Below are 17495 nucleotides of genomic sequence, written 5' to 3'. Positions count from 1 at the left end.
AGAATGTCTCCTAATTGCAGACATTAGAACGCAAGCCACGTGATCCTCCACAGTACAACTCTGGTGTTAGATATTCCTATTACCAGTGGTTTTCTTAGTCCAGAATATAAAGGGAACAGATTTTTTAAAAAAACTAAACATAGCACTTACCAAGTGAACATAAGGCACAAAGTATCCAAAAAGTGCAGCGGGGATTCCAAAAGCCCAGATTCGATAACCCGTAACCTTGAAAATGGAGAAACTGAAAATCTTCTTTGCAGAATGAAATCTCAACATGCCCTTCTTTCCACCCTCTTTGTCACTTGCACTGGAAATGAGGGGTTTGTAACTGAAGCCAGCCAGGAAAAGAACAAACATAAGGATGCACAGAACCCTTAAAGTGTTGTACAGGCCAACTGAATCAATCAACACTCTCAAAAGAAAAGGCAGTGACACAGTGAACAAGCTGCTGCCGGCAGTGACGATGCCATTCACTAGTCCAAGGCGTTTCTTGAAATAGTGCCCCAGAATGACCAAGGATGGCTGGTATGCAAATGAACAACCACAGGCAAATAAGATTCCATAGGTGAAATACAGAGGTTCAATGGAGCTATATCAAAAGAAAAAAAGTTTGAAAATTGCATTAGTATGTTACATACAACACTGTGAATGCTCATATTCAACAGTTACATATAAAAGAGTTAATTTTCCACATATGTGATTGCAGAATAAAATATTAATATAATTTATACTTATTTACTGTAGAAGTAAATTCTATTTACTCAAGCATACAATAGTTAAGTGGGAAAATCAGAGAATATTTCATACTCTCATTGATGAGATCTGATTGAAAGTACACTTAATATTCTTTAAGAGATAGTCTCAGGTCAAGTTAGACCAAAACGTAAGTTCAGTTACATCTGTGGCTTGTTTGTTTTTTAAATCCAGCGAAAATAATACTTTGTTTGGATTTAAGCATTTCCCTACTATGTTTGCAACCCAAATTTTGCAACATTATGATAATGCTTGAGGGCCAAAAAGTGAATCGGATGTCTATTTTTATGTTCCACAAGGAAAGTACAATAATGCAAGAAGTAAATGAACACTATTAATTGTAAAAACAAAAGGAGTCCTTGTGGCATCTTAGAAACTAACAAATTTATTTGGGCATAAGTTTCCATGGGCTAGAACCCACTTCATCAGATGCATGGAGTGGAAAATACAGTAGCAAGTACATATACACAGTACATGAAAAGTTGGATTAGCCTTACCAAGGAGGGGAGTCAGTCTAACAAGACAATTCAATTAACAGTAGAATACCAAGGGAGGAAAAATCACTTCTGTAGTGGTAATGAGGGTGGCCCATTTCAAACAGTTGACAAGAAGATGTGAGTAACAGTAGGGGGAAATTAGTATGGGGAAATCCTCATTGTTTTTGCTGATACAGACTAACACTGCTACCACTCTGAAACTATTAATTGTAAAGAATAAAACTAGAAAATTATTTCAAATTTTAGTATAATGGGTTATATATAACTGGTCAGATTTTGTTAAGTATGATTTTTCACCTGACAACATCCCTTTAACCATAACCAAATATTCAAATTTTTTTCACTTTTTTACATCAGTGTTTTCCAGCATTTATATTTACATACACAGGTATAGTACAGCCCAAAAAAAGTAATGAGAAAAAAAATCTATTAAGAGAGAATGACATTCTTACTCCAGGTTATATTAGGAACAAGCAACACAATAATTTGTTCCTCATGGCAGAGATTCCACCACAAAATACAATTGAAGTGAAAACAGGGCCATTCTCTTGCTACACAAGTAAGATTAGGCTGCCACCAAAAAGATGCTTGCTCCAGAGAATATGGATATAATTAATAAGGAGAATACAAGCAAAGTAATGAAAATATATTTTCATCTCCCGGAGATTGAGACAGCTGCAACACAGAGGAGAGATTACAACAGTGAATTCTGCGTTAGAATTCTGTTAGAAAGTCAAGTACCAAGCGCTTATTTCAGGGGGTTGTCTAGACAAGGATGAAAGATGCATTTTACAAAACAGTTAGCTAACACATTTTAAGTACAACTTTTTAAACCTATAGTGCAAACAGAGCAAATTGTATTTTAAAATATGAAAGACAGTGGCAGCGAACCCTAGAATTTTAGAATGTATTAGTTAAAACACATTGGCTAACATGTTTTTAAAATACACCTTTTATCCTAGTCTAGGTAAGCCATAAGAGGGCAACTACAGTTGGGCTAGTACTGGCCTGCAATAAACATTAATAAACTGGGAGGACTATCATCTTGGAATTATTATATTAAAATCAAATAGGAGAGTCCAATGGCACAATACATCTTATGTGTGTTTGTTAGTAATGTTTTTTGTTCCTTTCCTTCTGCCAAAAGATGGCAGCCTAATCTTTTGTAAATAGATGTATTCAGGGCCTGGAGTTCTATGTGGTATCTTAGAACTAATACGGTTCTTCAGTCTGTAAAATGACTCATGACAATGATCTAATCAAAAAGTAGATGAAGGCATAATTTAGATGTAGAAGAGTACAGTATATATTTGCTCTAAAAAATAAATGACATGCAGCCATTAAATGTGGCTCTGATTTACTGATTGTGTTACATCTGTTCTTTTCAATATGAAACCTATCCATTAAGAGGCAAAAACTTTAAATGTGTGCATGTAGCAGAAATGTTTTACTATATGTATGTTGTGCGTATTTGTTAACTCTTTCAAAGGAATCTAACGCTGGAGATATGATTTACCATTCACAAAAGTGGTTCTGGTTTATTATTAGATTATACTCCTTCTGGTGCTTTATTACTTTCTCTAATTATTTTCTCAGTTATTTTTCACTGATTGACTATCACAAAAACTAATCAATCTTAGTTGTTTACTATTTTGTCTTATCTTGCTGCTGTTGGTTATCTTCATGCAATATGGGTCACAAATTGATCTGCAGAGCTTAGAGCAGCAAACTTTTTATTATGGGTAGTAAATTGTGCAAGTGTTCCCTCTCTGCACACAAACACTCTCTCTCACTTTTCCCCACCTAAGGTACCTTATTAGTCAAACAGAAATTCTGCAGTTCCAAGGAATGTTTACAGAGGTATACTCTGGCAAGAAGGAGGTGACACAGGCAGCTTTCTGTCCTAAGATGAAAAACAGCTCAGTGTTATGCATTCATTAAACTATTCAGAAAAAAACTCTTAAGTACTGATTGATGGTCATAAAAATGAATCAGTCTTACTATTTACTTTCCAGTTGCTCTCATCCTTACTGGTTTTCCTGATATCCTGAATCAAAAAGGGTCTTTTCCCTCTGCCTCCCATTCTGTCCTTTTAAAGGGCAGCAGCAGTAGGGTGACCATACATCACGTTTTGGCCAGGACAATCCCTTTTTAAAGCCCTGTCCTGCCCATCCTGACTTTTAATGCAAAGTTGGCATTTTTCCCGTTTGCTCAGTTGGCAAGAGCAAATGGCACAAATGCCCACTTTTGTCAAAAAAGTGAGTTGCAGAGGAACAGATGAGGTGGGGAAGGGAGATACCAGTTCTGCGCAGGGGGGAAGGCAGGGCTCTGGCAGGGGGCATTTAGGGCTCAAGCGAGCAGCTATGCCAATATCAGCCCCGTGTGGGGGCAGGGACAGGGTTCAGTATATGGAGGGCTTTAGCAAGCAGCAACACCAGCACGGCAGGGCTCAGGCAGGGGGCAGGCAGGGCTCGAGCAAGCAATGACACTAGCATCAGCCTTGCATGGGGGGCAGACAGGCAGGGCTGGAACGAGCAGCAACATCAGCGTCAACCTCGCACAGGGAGGGCAGATAAGGCTCAAGTGAGCAGCAACGCCAGCCTTGCGTGGGGGGTAAGCAGGACTCAGGCGAGCAACAACGCCAGCTCCATGTGGGGAGGAGGGCTCAGGCGAGCAGCTCGGGCCAATCCCCCATGATGTCCTATTTTCCCTTTGGGCAATGTGGTCACCCTAAGCAGCAAGAACCTCCTGAGTACCCTCTCTATGGGTAACAGTCTCACAAACATGAAAAAGGAAGGCAAAATAGTAGGTGAACACTATATGAGGAGCTAGATGATAGCAGGAAGAGAAGAAATGGTTATTCAGTCTGTGACGTAACTGTGGTTCTTTGAGATGTGCATCCCTAAGGCTGCTCCATTCTAGGTGCCCTTGTTCCCCCCGCATCTTTGAGCGGGGATTGCTCATGGCAGTGTCTGTTTGGCCTGCATATGCATCTTACTCAGTCTCATACTCTGTGCTGTTATATAGCACTGTGAGGGTGAACTGCTCTCAGTTCCTTCTCTACCACATGGCTCCACAGCAGAGAACTCCAAAGCTGAGAGGAAGGAGAACAGGTAGTGAAGCTCCCAAAGGGACACACATCTCAAAGAACCAGTTACTACACTACGTGAGTAAGCATTTCTTCTTCTGCAAGTAGTGTCCCAAAGGGTGCTCCATTCTAGGGGTATGTCTACACTACAAAATTAGGTCGAATTTATAGAAGTCGATTTTTAGGAAGCGATTTTATACAGTCTATTGTGTGTGTGTCCACTAAGCGCATTAAGTCGGCAGAGTGCATCCACAGTACCGTGGCTAGTGTCAACTTTTGGAGCATTGCACTGTGGGTAGCTATCCCACAGTTCCCGCAGTCTCCGCTGCTCATTGGAATTCTGGGTTGAGCTCCCAGTGCCTGATGGTGCAAAAACATTGTCGCGGATGGTTTTGGGTACATGTCGTCAGTCGCCCCTCCCTCCGTGAAAGCAATGGCAGACAATCGTTTCACGCCTTTTTTCCGTGCAGACGCCATACTGCTTTCAGCAGATGGTGCAGTAGGACTGCTAACCATCGTCATCCAACCACCACTTCTGCTGCAACTCTGCTCTCCTGGTGCAATGAATCCACCTCGCAGGTCATCTCATCGTTCTTTATAAATATCTATTCTCGTGGCATCCCGTCATCATCGACCACTTCCGCTGCAACTCTGCTCTCCTGCTCTTGTCTCGATAGTGAATTTCTCCATGTTGTCTGTCATGGGCTCCCGGGTACGTGTGTTCTTCCTCGGGAAATGTGCGCGGTGCTAACCATTGTCCTCCACCGCTTCCGCTGAAACTCTGCTCTCCTACAGACGCCATACCACGGCAAGCATGGAGCCCGCTCAGCTCACCGCTGCTGTTGTGAGTGTTGTAAACACCTCACGCATTATCCTGCAGTATATGCAGAACCTGCAAAAGCAGGCAAAGGAGGCGACAACAGCACGATCACAATAGTGATGAGGACATGGACACAGACTTCTCTCAAAGCATGGGCCCTGGCAATTTGGACATCATTATGGTAATGGCACAGGTTCATGCCATGGAATGCCGATTCTGGGCCCAGGAAACAAGCACAGACTGATGGGACCGCATAGTGTTGCGGGTCTGGGATGATTCCCAGTGGCTGTGAAACTTTCGCTTGCGTAAGGCCGCTTTCATGGAACTTTGTGACTTGCTTTCCCCTGCCCTGAAGCACAAGAATACCAAAATGAGAGCAGCCCTCACAGTTCACAAGCAAGTGATGATAGCCCTCTGGAAGTTTGCAATGCCAGACAACTACTGGTCAATCGGGAATCAATTTGGAGTGGGTAAATCTACAGTGGGGCTGCTGTGATCCAAGTAGCCAGTGCAATCACTGACCTGCTGCTGTCAAGGGTAGTGACTCTGAGAAATGTGCAGGTCGTAGTGGATGGCTTTGCTGCAATGGGATTCCCTAACTGTGGTGTGACGATAGATGGAACGCATATCCCTGTCTTGGGACGAGACCACTTTGGCAGCCAGTACGTAAACCACAAGGGGTACTTTTCCATGGTACTGCAAGCACTGGTGGATCACAAGGAATGTTTCACCGACATCAATGTGGGATGGCCGGGACAGATGCATGACACTTGCATCTTCAGGAACTCTGGTCGGTTTGAACAGCTGCAGGAAGGAACTTACTTCCCAGAACAGAAAATTACTGTTGGGGATGTTGAAATGCCTATAGTTATCCTTGGGGACCCAGCCTATTCCTTAATGCCATGGCTCATGAAGCCATACACAGGCACCTGGACAGTAGTAAGGAGAAGTTCAACTATCAGCTGAGCAAGTGCAGAATGGTGGTAGAATGTGCATTTGGACGTTTAAAGGCGCGCTGGCGCAGTTTATTGACTAGGTTAGACCTCAGTGAAACCAATATTCCCATCGTTATTGCTGTTTGCTGTGTGCTCCACAATATCTGAGAGAGTAAGGGTGAGAAGTTTATGGTGGGGTGGGAGGTTGAGGCAAATCGCCTGGTGGCCGATTATGCACAGCCAGACACCAGAGCGATTAGAAGAGCACAGCTGGGTGACCTGCGCATCAGAGAAGCTCTGAAAACCAGTTTCATGACTGGCCAGGCTATGGTATGACAGTTCTGTTTGTTTCTCCTTCCCTGTAAGCCAACCAACCTCCCCTCTTCGATCACCACTTTCAGAGGCAATAAAGTCATTATTGTTTCAAAATCATGCATTCTTTATTAATTCATCACACAAATAGGGGGAAAACTCGCAAGGTAGCCTGGGGGGTGGGTGGGTGAGGAGGGAAGCACTGGGTGGGCTGGTGGATGAGGGGAGGAGGGAAGGACAATGCCACACTACACTTCAAAACTTATTGAATGCCAGCCTTCTGTTGCTTCGGCAATCCTCTGGGGTGCAGTGGCTGGGTGCCCATAGCCTCCTGCCTCTCACCCCCCCTTGCATGCTTGGGCATCTGGGTGAGGAGGATATGGAACTTGGGGAGGAGGGCAGGCTGTTATACAGGGGCCACAGCGGCGGTCTGTGCTCCTGCTGCCTTTCCTGAAGCTCCGCCAGATGCCTAAGCATGTCAGTTTGCTCCCCCATTAGGCTCAGCATTGCATCCTGCCTCCTCTCATCACGCTCCTTCCTCTTCTCATTGCGTTCATTTAACGCGTTCCTGGACTCTGCCATTCTTTGCCTCCACACATTCTGCTGAGCTCTTGCAGTGTGGCAGGTCTGCATGAGTACTGAGAACATCATCGCTCATGTGTTTTTTTCACCTTCTAATCTGCGCTAGCCTCTGGGATGGAGATGATAGGGGGAGCGTAGAAACATTTGCAGCTGTGGGAGAAAACAAAGGAAGAGTAGTATTTAAAAAGATACATTTTAGAGAACAAAGGGAAAACTATTTCACACTGAATCAAGCGATTTACACCCCCTCCCCTTCCCACGTGGCTAGTATCAGGGAAGATCCCTCAGCCAAACGCGAACAGCTCAGCATGAACAGGCCTCCCTCCAACGTGTGGCAAAGGCTTTTAGAGTACCTCCAGGAGAGCTTCATGGAGATGTCCTTGGAGGATTTCCACTCCATCCCCAGACACGTTAACAGACTTTTCCAGTAGCTATATCGGCCGCGAATACATCCCAAGTCTTCAGGGCAAATTAATCATTAAACATGCTTGCTTTTAAACCATGTATTTATATTTAGAAAGGTACACTCACCAGAGGTACCTTCTCCAGCTTCATGGTCCAGGAGCCCGCCTTGGGAGAGTTGGGAGGGTATTGGCTCCAGGATGATGAACAGTTAGTTCTTGGCTGCCACAGAGAAGGGATCGCCTCCTAGAATGGCATGCAGCTCATCATAGAAGCGGCATGTATGGGGCTCTGACCCGGAGTGACCATTTGCCTCCTTTGTTTTTTGGTAGGCTTGCCTCAGCTCCTTAACTTTCATGCAGCACTGCTGTGTGCCCTGTTGTGGCCTCTGTCCATCATGCCCTTGGAGATTTTGGCAAATATATTGGCATTTTGTCTTTTGGAATGGAGTTTTGCCTGTATGGATTCTTCTCCCCATACAGCGATCTGATCCAGGACCTCCCGTTTGGTCTATGCTGGAGCTCTTTTGCGATTCTGGGACTCCATGGTCACCTCTGCTGATCAGCTCTGCACGGTCACCTGTGCTGATCAGCTTGCCACGCTGGCCAAAACGGAAATGAAATTCAAAATTTCCCGGGGCTTTTCCTGTCTACCTGGCCAGTGCATCTGAGTTGAGAGTGCTGTCCAGAGCAGTCACAATGGAGCACTCTGGGATAGCTCCCGGAGGCCAATACCGTCAAATTGCATCCACACGACCCCAAATTTGACCCAGCGAGGCCGATTTTAGCGCTAAACCCCTCGCCAGGGAGGAGTACAGAAATTGATTTTAAGAGCCCTTTAAGTCGACAAAACAGGCTTGGTCATGTGGATGGGTGCAGGGTTACATCGACCTAACACTGCTAAATTTGACCTAAACTCGTAGTGTAGACCAGGGCTTGGTGAATACTGAGCAGTTCCCCTTAAGGAGGAGGGGGCTTTGATTTACGTCAAGTATTGAAAAAAATATAGCAGAGCCAAATGCAGCATTGGAAAGCAAGTCATGTGTTATTGCATAGTGCTCAGCAATGGTACGTATAGAGACCTCCATCACGGCTCTACATATTTCAGTAATGGGAACATTTATGAGAAGGGCTGTAGAAGAGGAAATAGATCTCGTAGAGCGCTTTCGTATGTCAGAGTCCTTAGAGACTACAGAGTAGCAGCCGTGTTAGTTTGTATCTGCAAAAAGAAAAGGAGTACTTGTGGCACCTTAGAGACTAACAAATTTATTTGAGCAAATTCTCTAAGGTGCCACAAGATATTGTCCTAAAAAGATTCATGTGTCCCTTCATGCTTCAACCACCATTCCAGAGAACATGCATCCATACTGATGACAGGTTCTGCTCGATAATGATCCAGAGCAGTGCAGACTGACCCATGTTCATTTTCATCATCTGAGTCAAATGCCACCAGCAGAAGATTGATTTTCTTTTTTGGTGGTTTGGTAGTTTCCACGTTGGAGTTTTGCTCTTTTAAGACTTCTGAAAGCATGCTCCACACCTCATCCCCCTCAGATTTTGGAAGGCACTTCAGATTCTTAAACCTTGGGTTAGGTGCTGTAGCTATCTTTAGAAATCTCACACTGGTACCTTCTATGCGCTTTGTCAAATCTGCAGTGCAAGTGTTCTTAAAATGAACAACATGTGCTGGGTCATCATCCGAGACTGCTATAAATGGGGGTAAAACAGAGCAGGAGACATACAATTCTCCCCCAAAGAGTTCAGTCACAAATTTAATTAATGCATTATTTTTTTAATGAGCATCATCACAGCTTTGTCCTCTGGAATGGAGGTCAAAGCATGAAGGCGTATATGAATGTTTAGCATATCTGGCACATAAATACCTTGCAATGCCAGCTACGAAAGTCCGAATGCCTGTTCTCACTTCCAGGTGACATTGTCAATAAGGAGGAGGCAGCATTATGTCCCATAAATGTACACAAATTTGTTTGTCTTTGCGATTGGCTGAACAAGAAGGAGGACTGAGTGGACTTGTAGGCTCTGAAGTTTTACATTGTTTTGTTTTTGAGTGCAGTTATGTCACACACAAAAAAACTACATTTGTAAGTTGCACTTTCACGATAAAGAGACTGCACTACAGTACTTGTATGAGGTGAATTGAAAAACACTCTTGTGTGTGTTCTTTACAGTGCAAATATTAGTAATCAAAAATAATAATATAAAGTGAGCACTGTACACTTTGTATTCTGCGTTGTAACTGAAATCAATATATTTGAAAATGTAGAAAAACATCCAAAAATATATAATAAATTTCACTTGGTATTCTATTGCTTAACAATGCGACTAAAACTGCAATTAATTTTTTTGAGTTAATCAGGTGAGTTAACTGATTAATTGACAGCCCTAATGGGTATGGAAAGTAGTGTAGTTAGACTGTGTCTGTTCAATGAATAAACAGTCTTGAGCCACCCTTGAAGACATCACATTAGCAGTCTTGCATGGTGGATAACAGAAATCCTAACTGCCATATGCCCCAACTGCTGAAGACCGTTCTTCACCAGGGTTTGAGGGCTGATCTGGATGGATTATGTTGACTGTGCTGGATAGGGTCATGAATCTGTGCATTGGGAGGTAGGCTCTTGCTGCTACTGAATCAAGATGAGCACCTATGAATTCTACCAAAGGAGTACTTGTGGCACCTTAGAGACTAACCAATTTATTTGAGCATAAGCTTTCGTGAGCTCACGAAAGCTTATGCTCAAATAAATTGGCTAGTCTCTGAAGTGCCACAAGTACTCCTTTTCTTTTTGCGAATACAGACTAACATGGCTGTTACTCTGAAACCTATGAATTCTACCTTTTGCACAGGGGTTGAGGTGGCTTTGCAAATTGGCCATGAAGTTACACCCAGGGAGTAACCTTTCAGAAGTCAAGGTAAATGAACACCAGAATTCCTTTTCTGAGGAGGTGCGCCACTATTACTAGCATGACCTTTGAAAAGATCCCTGGGCAGATTATAGGCCAAAGGGAGCACAATGTACTGAAAATGGTCCTGACAGACAGTGAAACGTAGGTATCTTTTGTGGGATTGGTGGATTGCTATATGGAAAAGTGTGTCCTGAAAGTTGAGGGATGAGAATCAATTCCCTTGTTCCAGTGACGGAATTATTGCTACAAGCATCACCATTTTGAATTTTTGTGCTTTCACAAAGGTGTTCAGTAGCCTTAAATCTAGGATAGGTCTCCAACTGCCATTCTTTTTTGGAACCAGGAAATACCTGGAATAAAACCCCTTTCTTCTGTACTGTATGGAAACCGCTTTTATAGTGCTCAACAATAGAAAAGAGTATTTCCTGTCATAGCAGGTTCTCATGAGTGAGGTCCCTGAAGAGGGACAGGAAAGGGGGGGTTGACAGGCAGAAAAGTAGTAAAGTGCATGGAGTACCCTGTGGAGGTGATCTCCAAACCCACTTGTCCATAGTGATGGACTCCCAAGCCCACGGTAAGTGGTAAAGGCAGTCACCAAACAGAGGAAGGCAGGTGAATAGATTGAGCTGGTAAGAATGGTGCTTGGAGATGGAAAGCTGCAAGGTCAAAAGGTTTTCTTCTCTAGAACCTCTGTGTCTTGCATTGTGGTTAGTATGATTTTTGGGCGATTGAGATTGGGAGGGACAAAAATCTCTGGGCCATCTGGGACTTACAAAACTTTCTCTTGTGGGCAGGTGTATATATCCCAAGAGAACGGAAAGTAGCCCTGGAGTCCTTTAACGTGTCCAGAGACTTGTCTATGTCGTCAGCAAATAGTTTAGTACCATCAAAGGGGAGGTCCTTGACTGTACTGTGGACCTCCTTTGGAAACCCTGAAAGCTGGAGCCTGAAGGCCCTCCTCATAATACCAATGGGAAATCAAGTGGACAGCAGTATCAACAGAATCAAGGAAGATTTGCAGAGATGTTCTGGCAAGCATCTGACCTTCTTCAATAATTGCCTGAAATTGCTCTCTATGTTCTGCTCGCAGATGCTCAATAAATGAAGTCTGCTTGGTGTAATTTGTATGATTGAATTTCGCCATTAAAGCCTGGTAAGTTGACTATTCTGAATTGTAAAGTAGCTGATGAATATGATTTTCTACAAAACAGGTCCAGACACTTATGATCCTTGTTATAGGATGCGGATTTACTGCCTCCCATGTTCGTTAACTGCATCAATTACCAAAGAGTTAGGAGAGGGATGAGAGAATAAAAATTCGGAGTTCATAGACAGAACATAATATTTCTTATCTGCTCTCTTGCATGTAGATAGAATTGTGGCTGGAGTGTGCTAGATAACCTTTGCAGGGTCCAGTAGAGCATCATTAACAGGAAAGGCAAAGCAGGGAGATGAAGCTGTCTGAAGGATGTCAAGCAGCTTATGATGTGATTCTTTGACCTCCTTGTCTCTTAACAAGGTCATGAAACTACTTGCAGTTGTTTGCCAGGAATGGAGGAAGTGGCATAACTGCTTCAGCCAGGGATGAAGAAGAGATGCTGGTCAGTGGAGAGACACCTTCATCAGCCTTAGCTTTCTGTTCCACAAAGACTTCTTCCTGAAATTCCAGTTTCCTAGAGAGGGAGGGTGATGAAGGCTGTCTATCTCTGTGACAGATGGTGCTCAAGGCCCTAGAGAATTGCTGGCAATAAGTCATCCAACAATCCCAGTATGACTGAGGAGGTGGTGCATATGCATTGAGTGGAGGCATCCATGGGTGTTCATACCCGTGAAATGGTGGTTATAGCCATCTCTCATGAGTGATACCAATCTCCTCAGAGACCTCTGGAAAAGAACCTCTATATGAATGGAGAGGAGAGCATTGCACAGATATTGGGGAGACTGAGAAAAGATCTTCATCAGAATCCTCCTCTTCCAATCATTCTATGGCAGTGCAGTGCCATGGAGAACTTGAGAGACAGTCTTTGGAAGTCTTATTAGAGGAATTTTGGGTCTTCCTCTTAGATGCCCTCAAGGAGTACGATGTGGAGATAGTGGAGGCAGTGAACTTACCTGGAGACCAGCGTACGGCGGGAGGAAGTCCCCTGCCCAGTGTCAGAGGCAGGTCACAGTGAGCTGTCCATCATGAGAAGTTGAAATTTGATCTCCCTATTTTTTCTGGCTCTAGATTTTAATGCCAGACAGAAGTGGCACTTTTGGGAAATATGAGATTCCCTGAGGCAACAGATGCACTGGGAGTGTTCATCATTCACCAGGATTGCCTCCCAGCACAACAGGCAACATTTGAAACTTGGGGAACTGGGCATACCCTTCCAGTAAAGAAAATTTCTCCCCTCCTTAGAGTTTATCTATTAGCTATATATAAAAAGGTGTTTTGTTTTGTTTTTTAAAGCTACTACAACTAAAACTACTAAGTACTAAATACTAAATACCACTAAGAACAACTATAATAAACTAACTATTAAAAGACCTAAGAGGACACAGTTGAGGTAAAACTCCGCGCAGACAACTGCTAAGGCTCCGTCTGAGGCCGAAGCAATTGAGAAGGAACTGAGGACAGTTTGACAAGGTAGTGCAATATCACAAGAGCTCAGAGCACAAGACTGAGTAACTTACATGCACAGACTGAACAGACATTGCTCTGAAAAATCTATGATCAAAGCAAGCACATCTAGAATGGAGCACCCATAGGGACACTACCTGAAGACTCAGTTTTGTAGCTATATGAAGCATATTGGCTAAAACAGGTAAATTATGTGACCATTTGCATAGCTCTATAACCCCACTGTACACAGCCCTAGTTGCGTTCCATTTCTGAACAAAATTTTAGCAGTTAAAAATATATTTTAAGTCTTTACTAATTAGTAGGTTCATTCTAACAGTAGCTAGGAGTGTTTTTCCGAATACTATAATCAGTGCATAAACACTGAGTTGTTTTTCATCGTTGGACAGAAAGCTGCCTGTGTCACCTCCTTCTTGCCAGAGAATATACGTCTGTAAACATTCTATGGAACAGCAGAACTTCTCAGAAAATTCTTTTTGACTAATAGTGTACCTGAGGTATGGGGGTGAGGGGGGAGAGTTTGTGTGTGTGTTTGGAAATATTTGCACAATGTACTACCTCCATAAGAAGTTTGCTGCTCTAAGCTCTGCAGATCAATTTATGACCCATACTGTATGAAAGGGGACCAACAGCAGCAAAATAAGACAAAATAGTAAACAAGTAAGACAGATTAGCTTTTATGACTATCAATCAGTGAAAAATAACTGTGAAAATAATTAAAGAGAAACTAATAAGTATCAGAAAAGGGTATAATCTGATAATGACAAACCAGAACCACTTTTGTAAATGGTAAATCATATCTCCAGCATTAGATTCCTTTGAAAGAGTTAAATGCACACAGCATACATAGAGTAAAATATTTCTCCTACATGCACACTTTCTACATCTTTGCCTCTTAATGGATAGGTTTCATATTAAAAATAACAGATGTAACACAATCATAGCCACATTTAATGGCTGCATGAAGTTTATTTTTAGAGCAAATACATACTGTACTTTTCTACATCTAAACTATACCTTCATCTACTTTTTTATTAGATCATAGGCATACATCATTTTACAGACTGAAGAACAGTATTAAAGCAAAGTTCAAATAAGCTAATTCAATATCTTTCAAAATTCACTTCCTTCCACCTGCCTCTTCCATCTTTAAGTCACAATGGATACCAAGGGAATACAGATAGGAATTGTATCTGGTTTCAGAGGAAAGTAACAACGTATTCCTGGACCCAAAAATGTTTAATTAAATGGAATTATGATTAGGAATACATATCAAATTAATACAGTATTGAGGGAAGATTTACAAAGACATGGGCCACAGGCACCTCATTCCCATTGACTTTCAGTGGGAGTGAGACCTTTGAAAATCTACCCCAGAATATCTAATAAAATATGTTAAACTAAACATTTGGATCTTAAGGAACACTGACAGCTTAATTTATTAGTTAACTGACTTGGGAAACTGTGTGTTTAGTTGTTTACTTTAAACTTAAGGGGATTTTTTGTTTTTTGTTATTAAAGTAGTAAACATTCCTACCTTAGCCCTGCTGGACTTTTAGTGCCTAAAATCTCCCGGTTTGGCTTCAGTAGCCTCTGGGAGATAGAGGGAGTGATCAGTGGGGCCCGTGGACCTCCTGGAGTACCCTCAGTGACCGCAGGGGTCCACGGACCCAAGTTTGAGAAACGCTGCACTAGATCATATCATTGCTTCAGGGGAATGAGATTCAGAGTGAATCAAAGGCCCCTTCTGCAGAAGAGAAGTCCTTCATGACTGGTTTGTTGGAGCACCATACAGTATTGTGAGGGGCACCATGTGTGGAGATTAAGGAGACCCTGAGTACATACAGGTTCTATTCCAATTCACGAACATGATACAAGATATGCTTGTGCTAATTTACATAACAAATACCATGTGCCAAATGCTCTTCAGTTTCTTGCAATTCATTGTATGAAAACACGTTGTAAAACTTTAGAAAAATAAATCCAATTTGGAAACAAATTTCACTGATATTTCTGAAGGGTTTTCAATAGAAAATAAAAATTTATTTTAAATGTAATTTTTAAGTTGACAGCAGCCCTCAGTTTCTAAAAACAACCTTAACTGACTGTGTGTATTCCCTTCACCTTCATTTAATGAAGAACTGGTGTAAATATTACAACTCTACAAACTTTTCGTCTCTGTTAACAAGTGAAAAAGAGACAAGGTAGGTGAGGTAATCTCTTTTATTGGACCAATAATATTACTGTCCTCACCCACCTTGTCTCTCTAAGAGACAATATACTGGGACAGACACAGTTACAACTACACTGCGTAGGAGTGAAAAACTAATAGATTCTATGTATGTGCCTCAGCATATTCTGGTGATCATGTCATTCTGGCGATCATGTCATTCTGGCATCAGCAAGCAATGTGAGGAGGGATAAAAGTATGTGTGTGGGTGGTTGGGGGAGAGAAGGTCTTCGAGTCAAAGGGAAAATGGATGATGTAAATACAAGTGAGCTTTCTAGAGCCACAGAGGGTCGATGGAGTAGAATTGGTTAACCCTTTCACACAGGAATGATAGGGAACAGAATTGCTTCTGTACTATATGTTAATGTTGGTAAAATGTTTAATATGAAAAGTACTGTATAAGTATTAAAAGGTCTATACTGGTAAAGATAGTCACATGTTTTGCCACAAACATCAGGTAGTCTGAGGGAGGGTCTGTGGCTGAAATGAGGAGTTACTTGGATCTGTTATATTTAACATATGAGGTAAAGTTTTGGAGTTAACAGAAAAATTATAGATTAGACTTGATGGTTGAGAGAAAGGAAGTTTCTGGATATAGGATGAGTTGATACAGGATAAGAGTTAAAGTTAATTGCAGAACCTTAAAACAAAAGTTTCCAGGCTTTTTTAATTTACTTAAATGTTTCAATAACATTGCTTTAATTTATTTGGTAGTATTTACAAATTTAACCATGTAAAAGGAGGAAGATTTATGTCTGATAATGTCAAACAATGTAGTTTTATGAAAGAACAAAATAAGTTGCCTTGCACCCTGCTAGTAGAGTTAACAAACATTACAGACTGTGCATATATAATGCTATGGCTCTAGTTGGGTCATTGGCAGTGAGAAGTGAAATTGGGACCTTTGGATCTTAAAGCATGAGCCTCTATTGTATGACCTAAAAGGTACAGCTCTGCTGGTTCAAAGCCAGCAGCAGACTCGTGAACTTCTGTTTAGCATAGCCACTACTTGAGGAGGACAAGCAATACACTGAATCGACACAGGTTACATATGACTGAGTACAAAATATTCATTTATGACAGTGACTATAGCAAGATATAGTTATATATAGCTATAAATATAATTATCAAAAGAAAGCAGAACTCTTACCTTACAAAAGAGCTTAAAAGAAGTCCAACAAACCCCACTGCAGCTCCAACAATGGCTATTATTCGACAACCAAATATGTCTGTGAATACACTGACTATGGGAGAGCAGAAGAAAATCATTCCCATGGACAGGGAACTCACCCAGGCTGCAGAAAATACAAGATTGTTATTAAGAATAAGAGATTGATTCAAGGTTTCAATTATATGATGTAAGAACAGATTGTAATAGTTTTGTTTTAATGGAAACAACATGGAAGCATATGGTAAAAACAGAATCATAGAAATACAGCACTGGAAGAGACCTCAAGAAGCATAGGCTCAATTCCATGGGTGCTCCAGGCTGGAGCACCCATGGAAAAAATAGTAGATGCTCAGCACCCACCAGCCATAGCTGTTCCTTGTCCCCGCTCATCAGCTGATGGCAGGGGCACCGCCGCCACTGCCCAGCAGCTGATGGGGACCGCGCCGCCACCAAAGAAGCTGACAGGGGGTGCTGCTGCCAAACAGCTGTTTGGCGGCTCAGGGAGGGACTTAGGGGAGGGTGAAGAGAGGCGGTTGAGCAGGAACCTTGGGGAGGGACTGGAATGGGGGCAGGAAGAGGCGGGGCAAGAGTGGGGCATTGAGGGGAAGGGCGAAGTGGGGGCAGAGCCTCATGGCAAAGCAGGGGTTGAGCACCCCCAGCAAAAAGGAAAAGTTGACGCCTGTGTCAAGAGGTCATCTAGTCTACCACCACTACTACCACCCAGCCACCCACCCTGAGGAAGGCCAACATACACCTAGATCATCTCTGTCAGTGTTTATCTAACCTCTCCTTCAAAAACTTCCAGTTATGGGGATTCTACAACCAGCAGCCTATTCCAGTACTTAACTATTTCTAACTATAAGGAATTTTTCTAACCTGAATGTTCCTTGCTACAGATTAAGCTGATTTCCGCTTGTACTTCCTTTAGTGGACATGGAAAAAAATTGATCACCATCCCTTTGGTAACAGTCCTTAACATATTTGAAGACTGTTGGCAAGGCCCTCTTTTGTCTTCTTTTATCAAAACTAAACATACCCAGTTTTTTAACTTTTCCTCATATGTCAGGTTTTCTAAACTTTTATCATTTGTGTTGCTCTCCTCTGGACTCCCACTAATTTGTCCACATCTTTCTTAAAATCTGGTGCCCAACATTG

At 42.3% G+C, this 17495-nt stretch overlaps 1 protein-coding gene across 1 annotated transcript in view; it reads right to left on the bottom strand.

Moving 5' to 3' along the window:
* Positions 1-17495, bottom strand: part of SLC16A10 (solute carrier family 16 member 10) — a 166227-nt gene that overhangs the window by 47958 nt on the left and 100774 nt on the right. The window contains exons 2-3 of the mRNA XM_084623478.1: positions 16320-16464; positions 151-589 (exon numbers count right to left, since the gene is read on the bottom strand). Of these exons, the coding sequence (XP_084479604.1) occupies positions 151-589; positions 16320-16464 (584 nt within the window). The remainder of the gene's footprint in view (positions 1-150; positions 590-16319; positions 16465-17495) is intronic.

The sequence above is a fragment of the Lepidochelys olivacea genome (genome assembly GCF_965140295.1).
Source record: "Lepidochelys olivacea isolate rLepOli2 genome assembly, chromosome: 3".
Classification (NCBI taxonomy): domain Eukaryota; kingdom Metazoa; phylum Chordata; order Testudines; family Cheloniidae; genus Lepidochelys; species Lepidochelys olivacea.
This window is presented reverse-complemented; position numbering and strand designations above follow the sequence as displayed.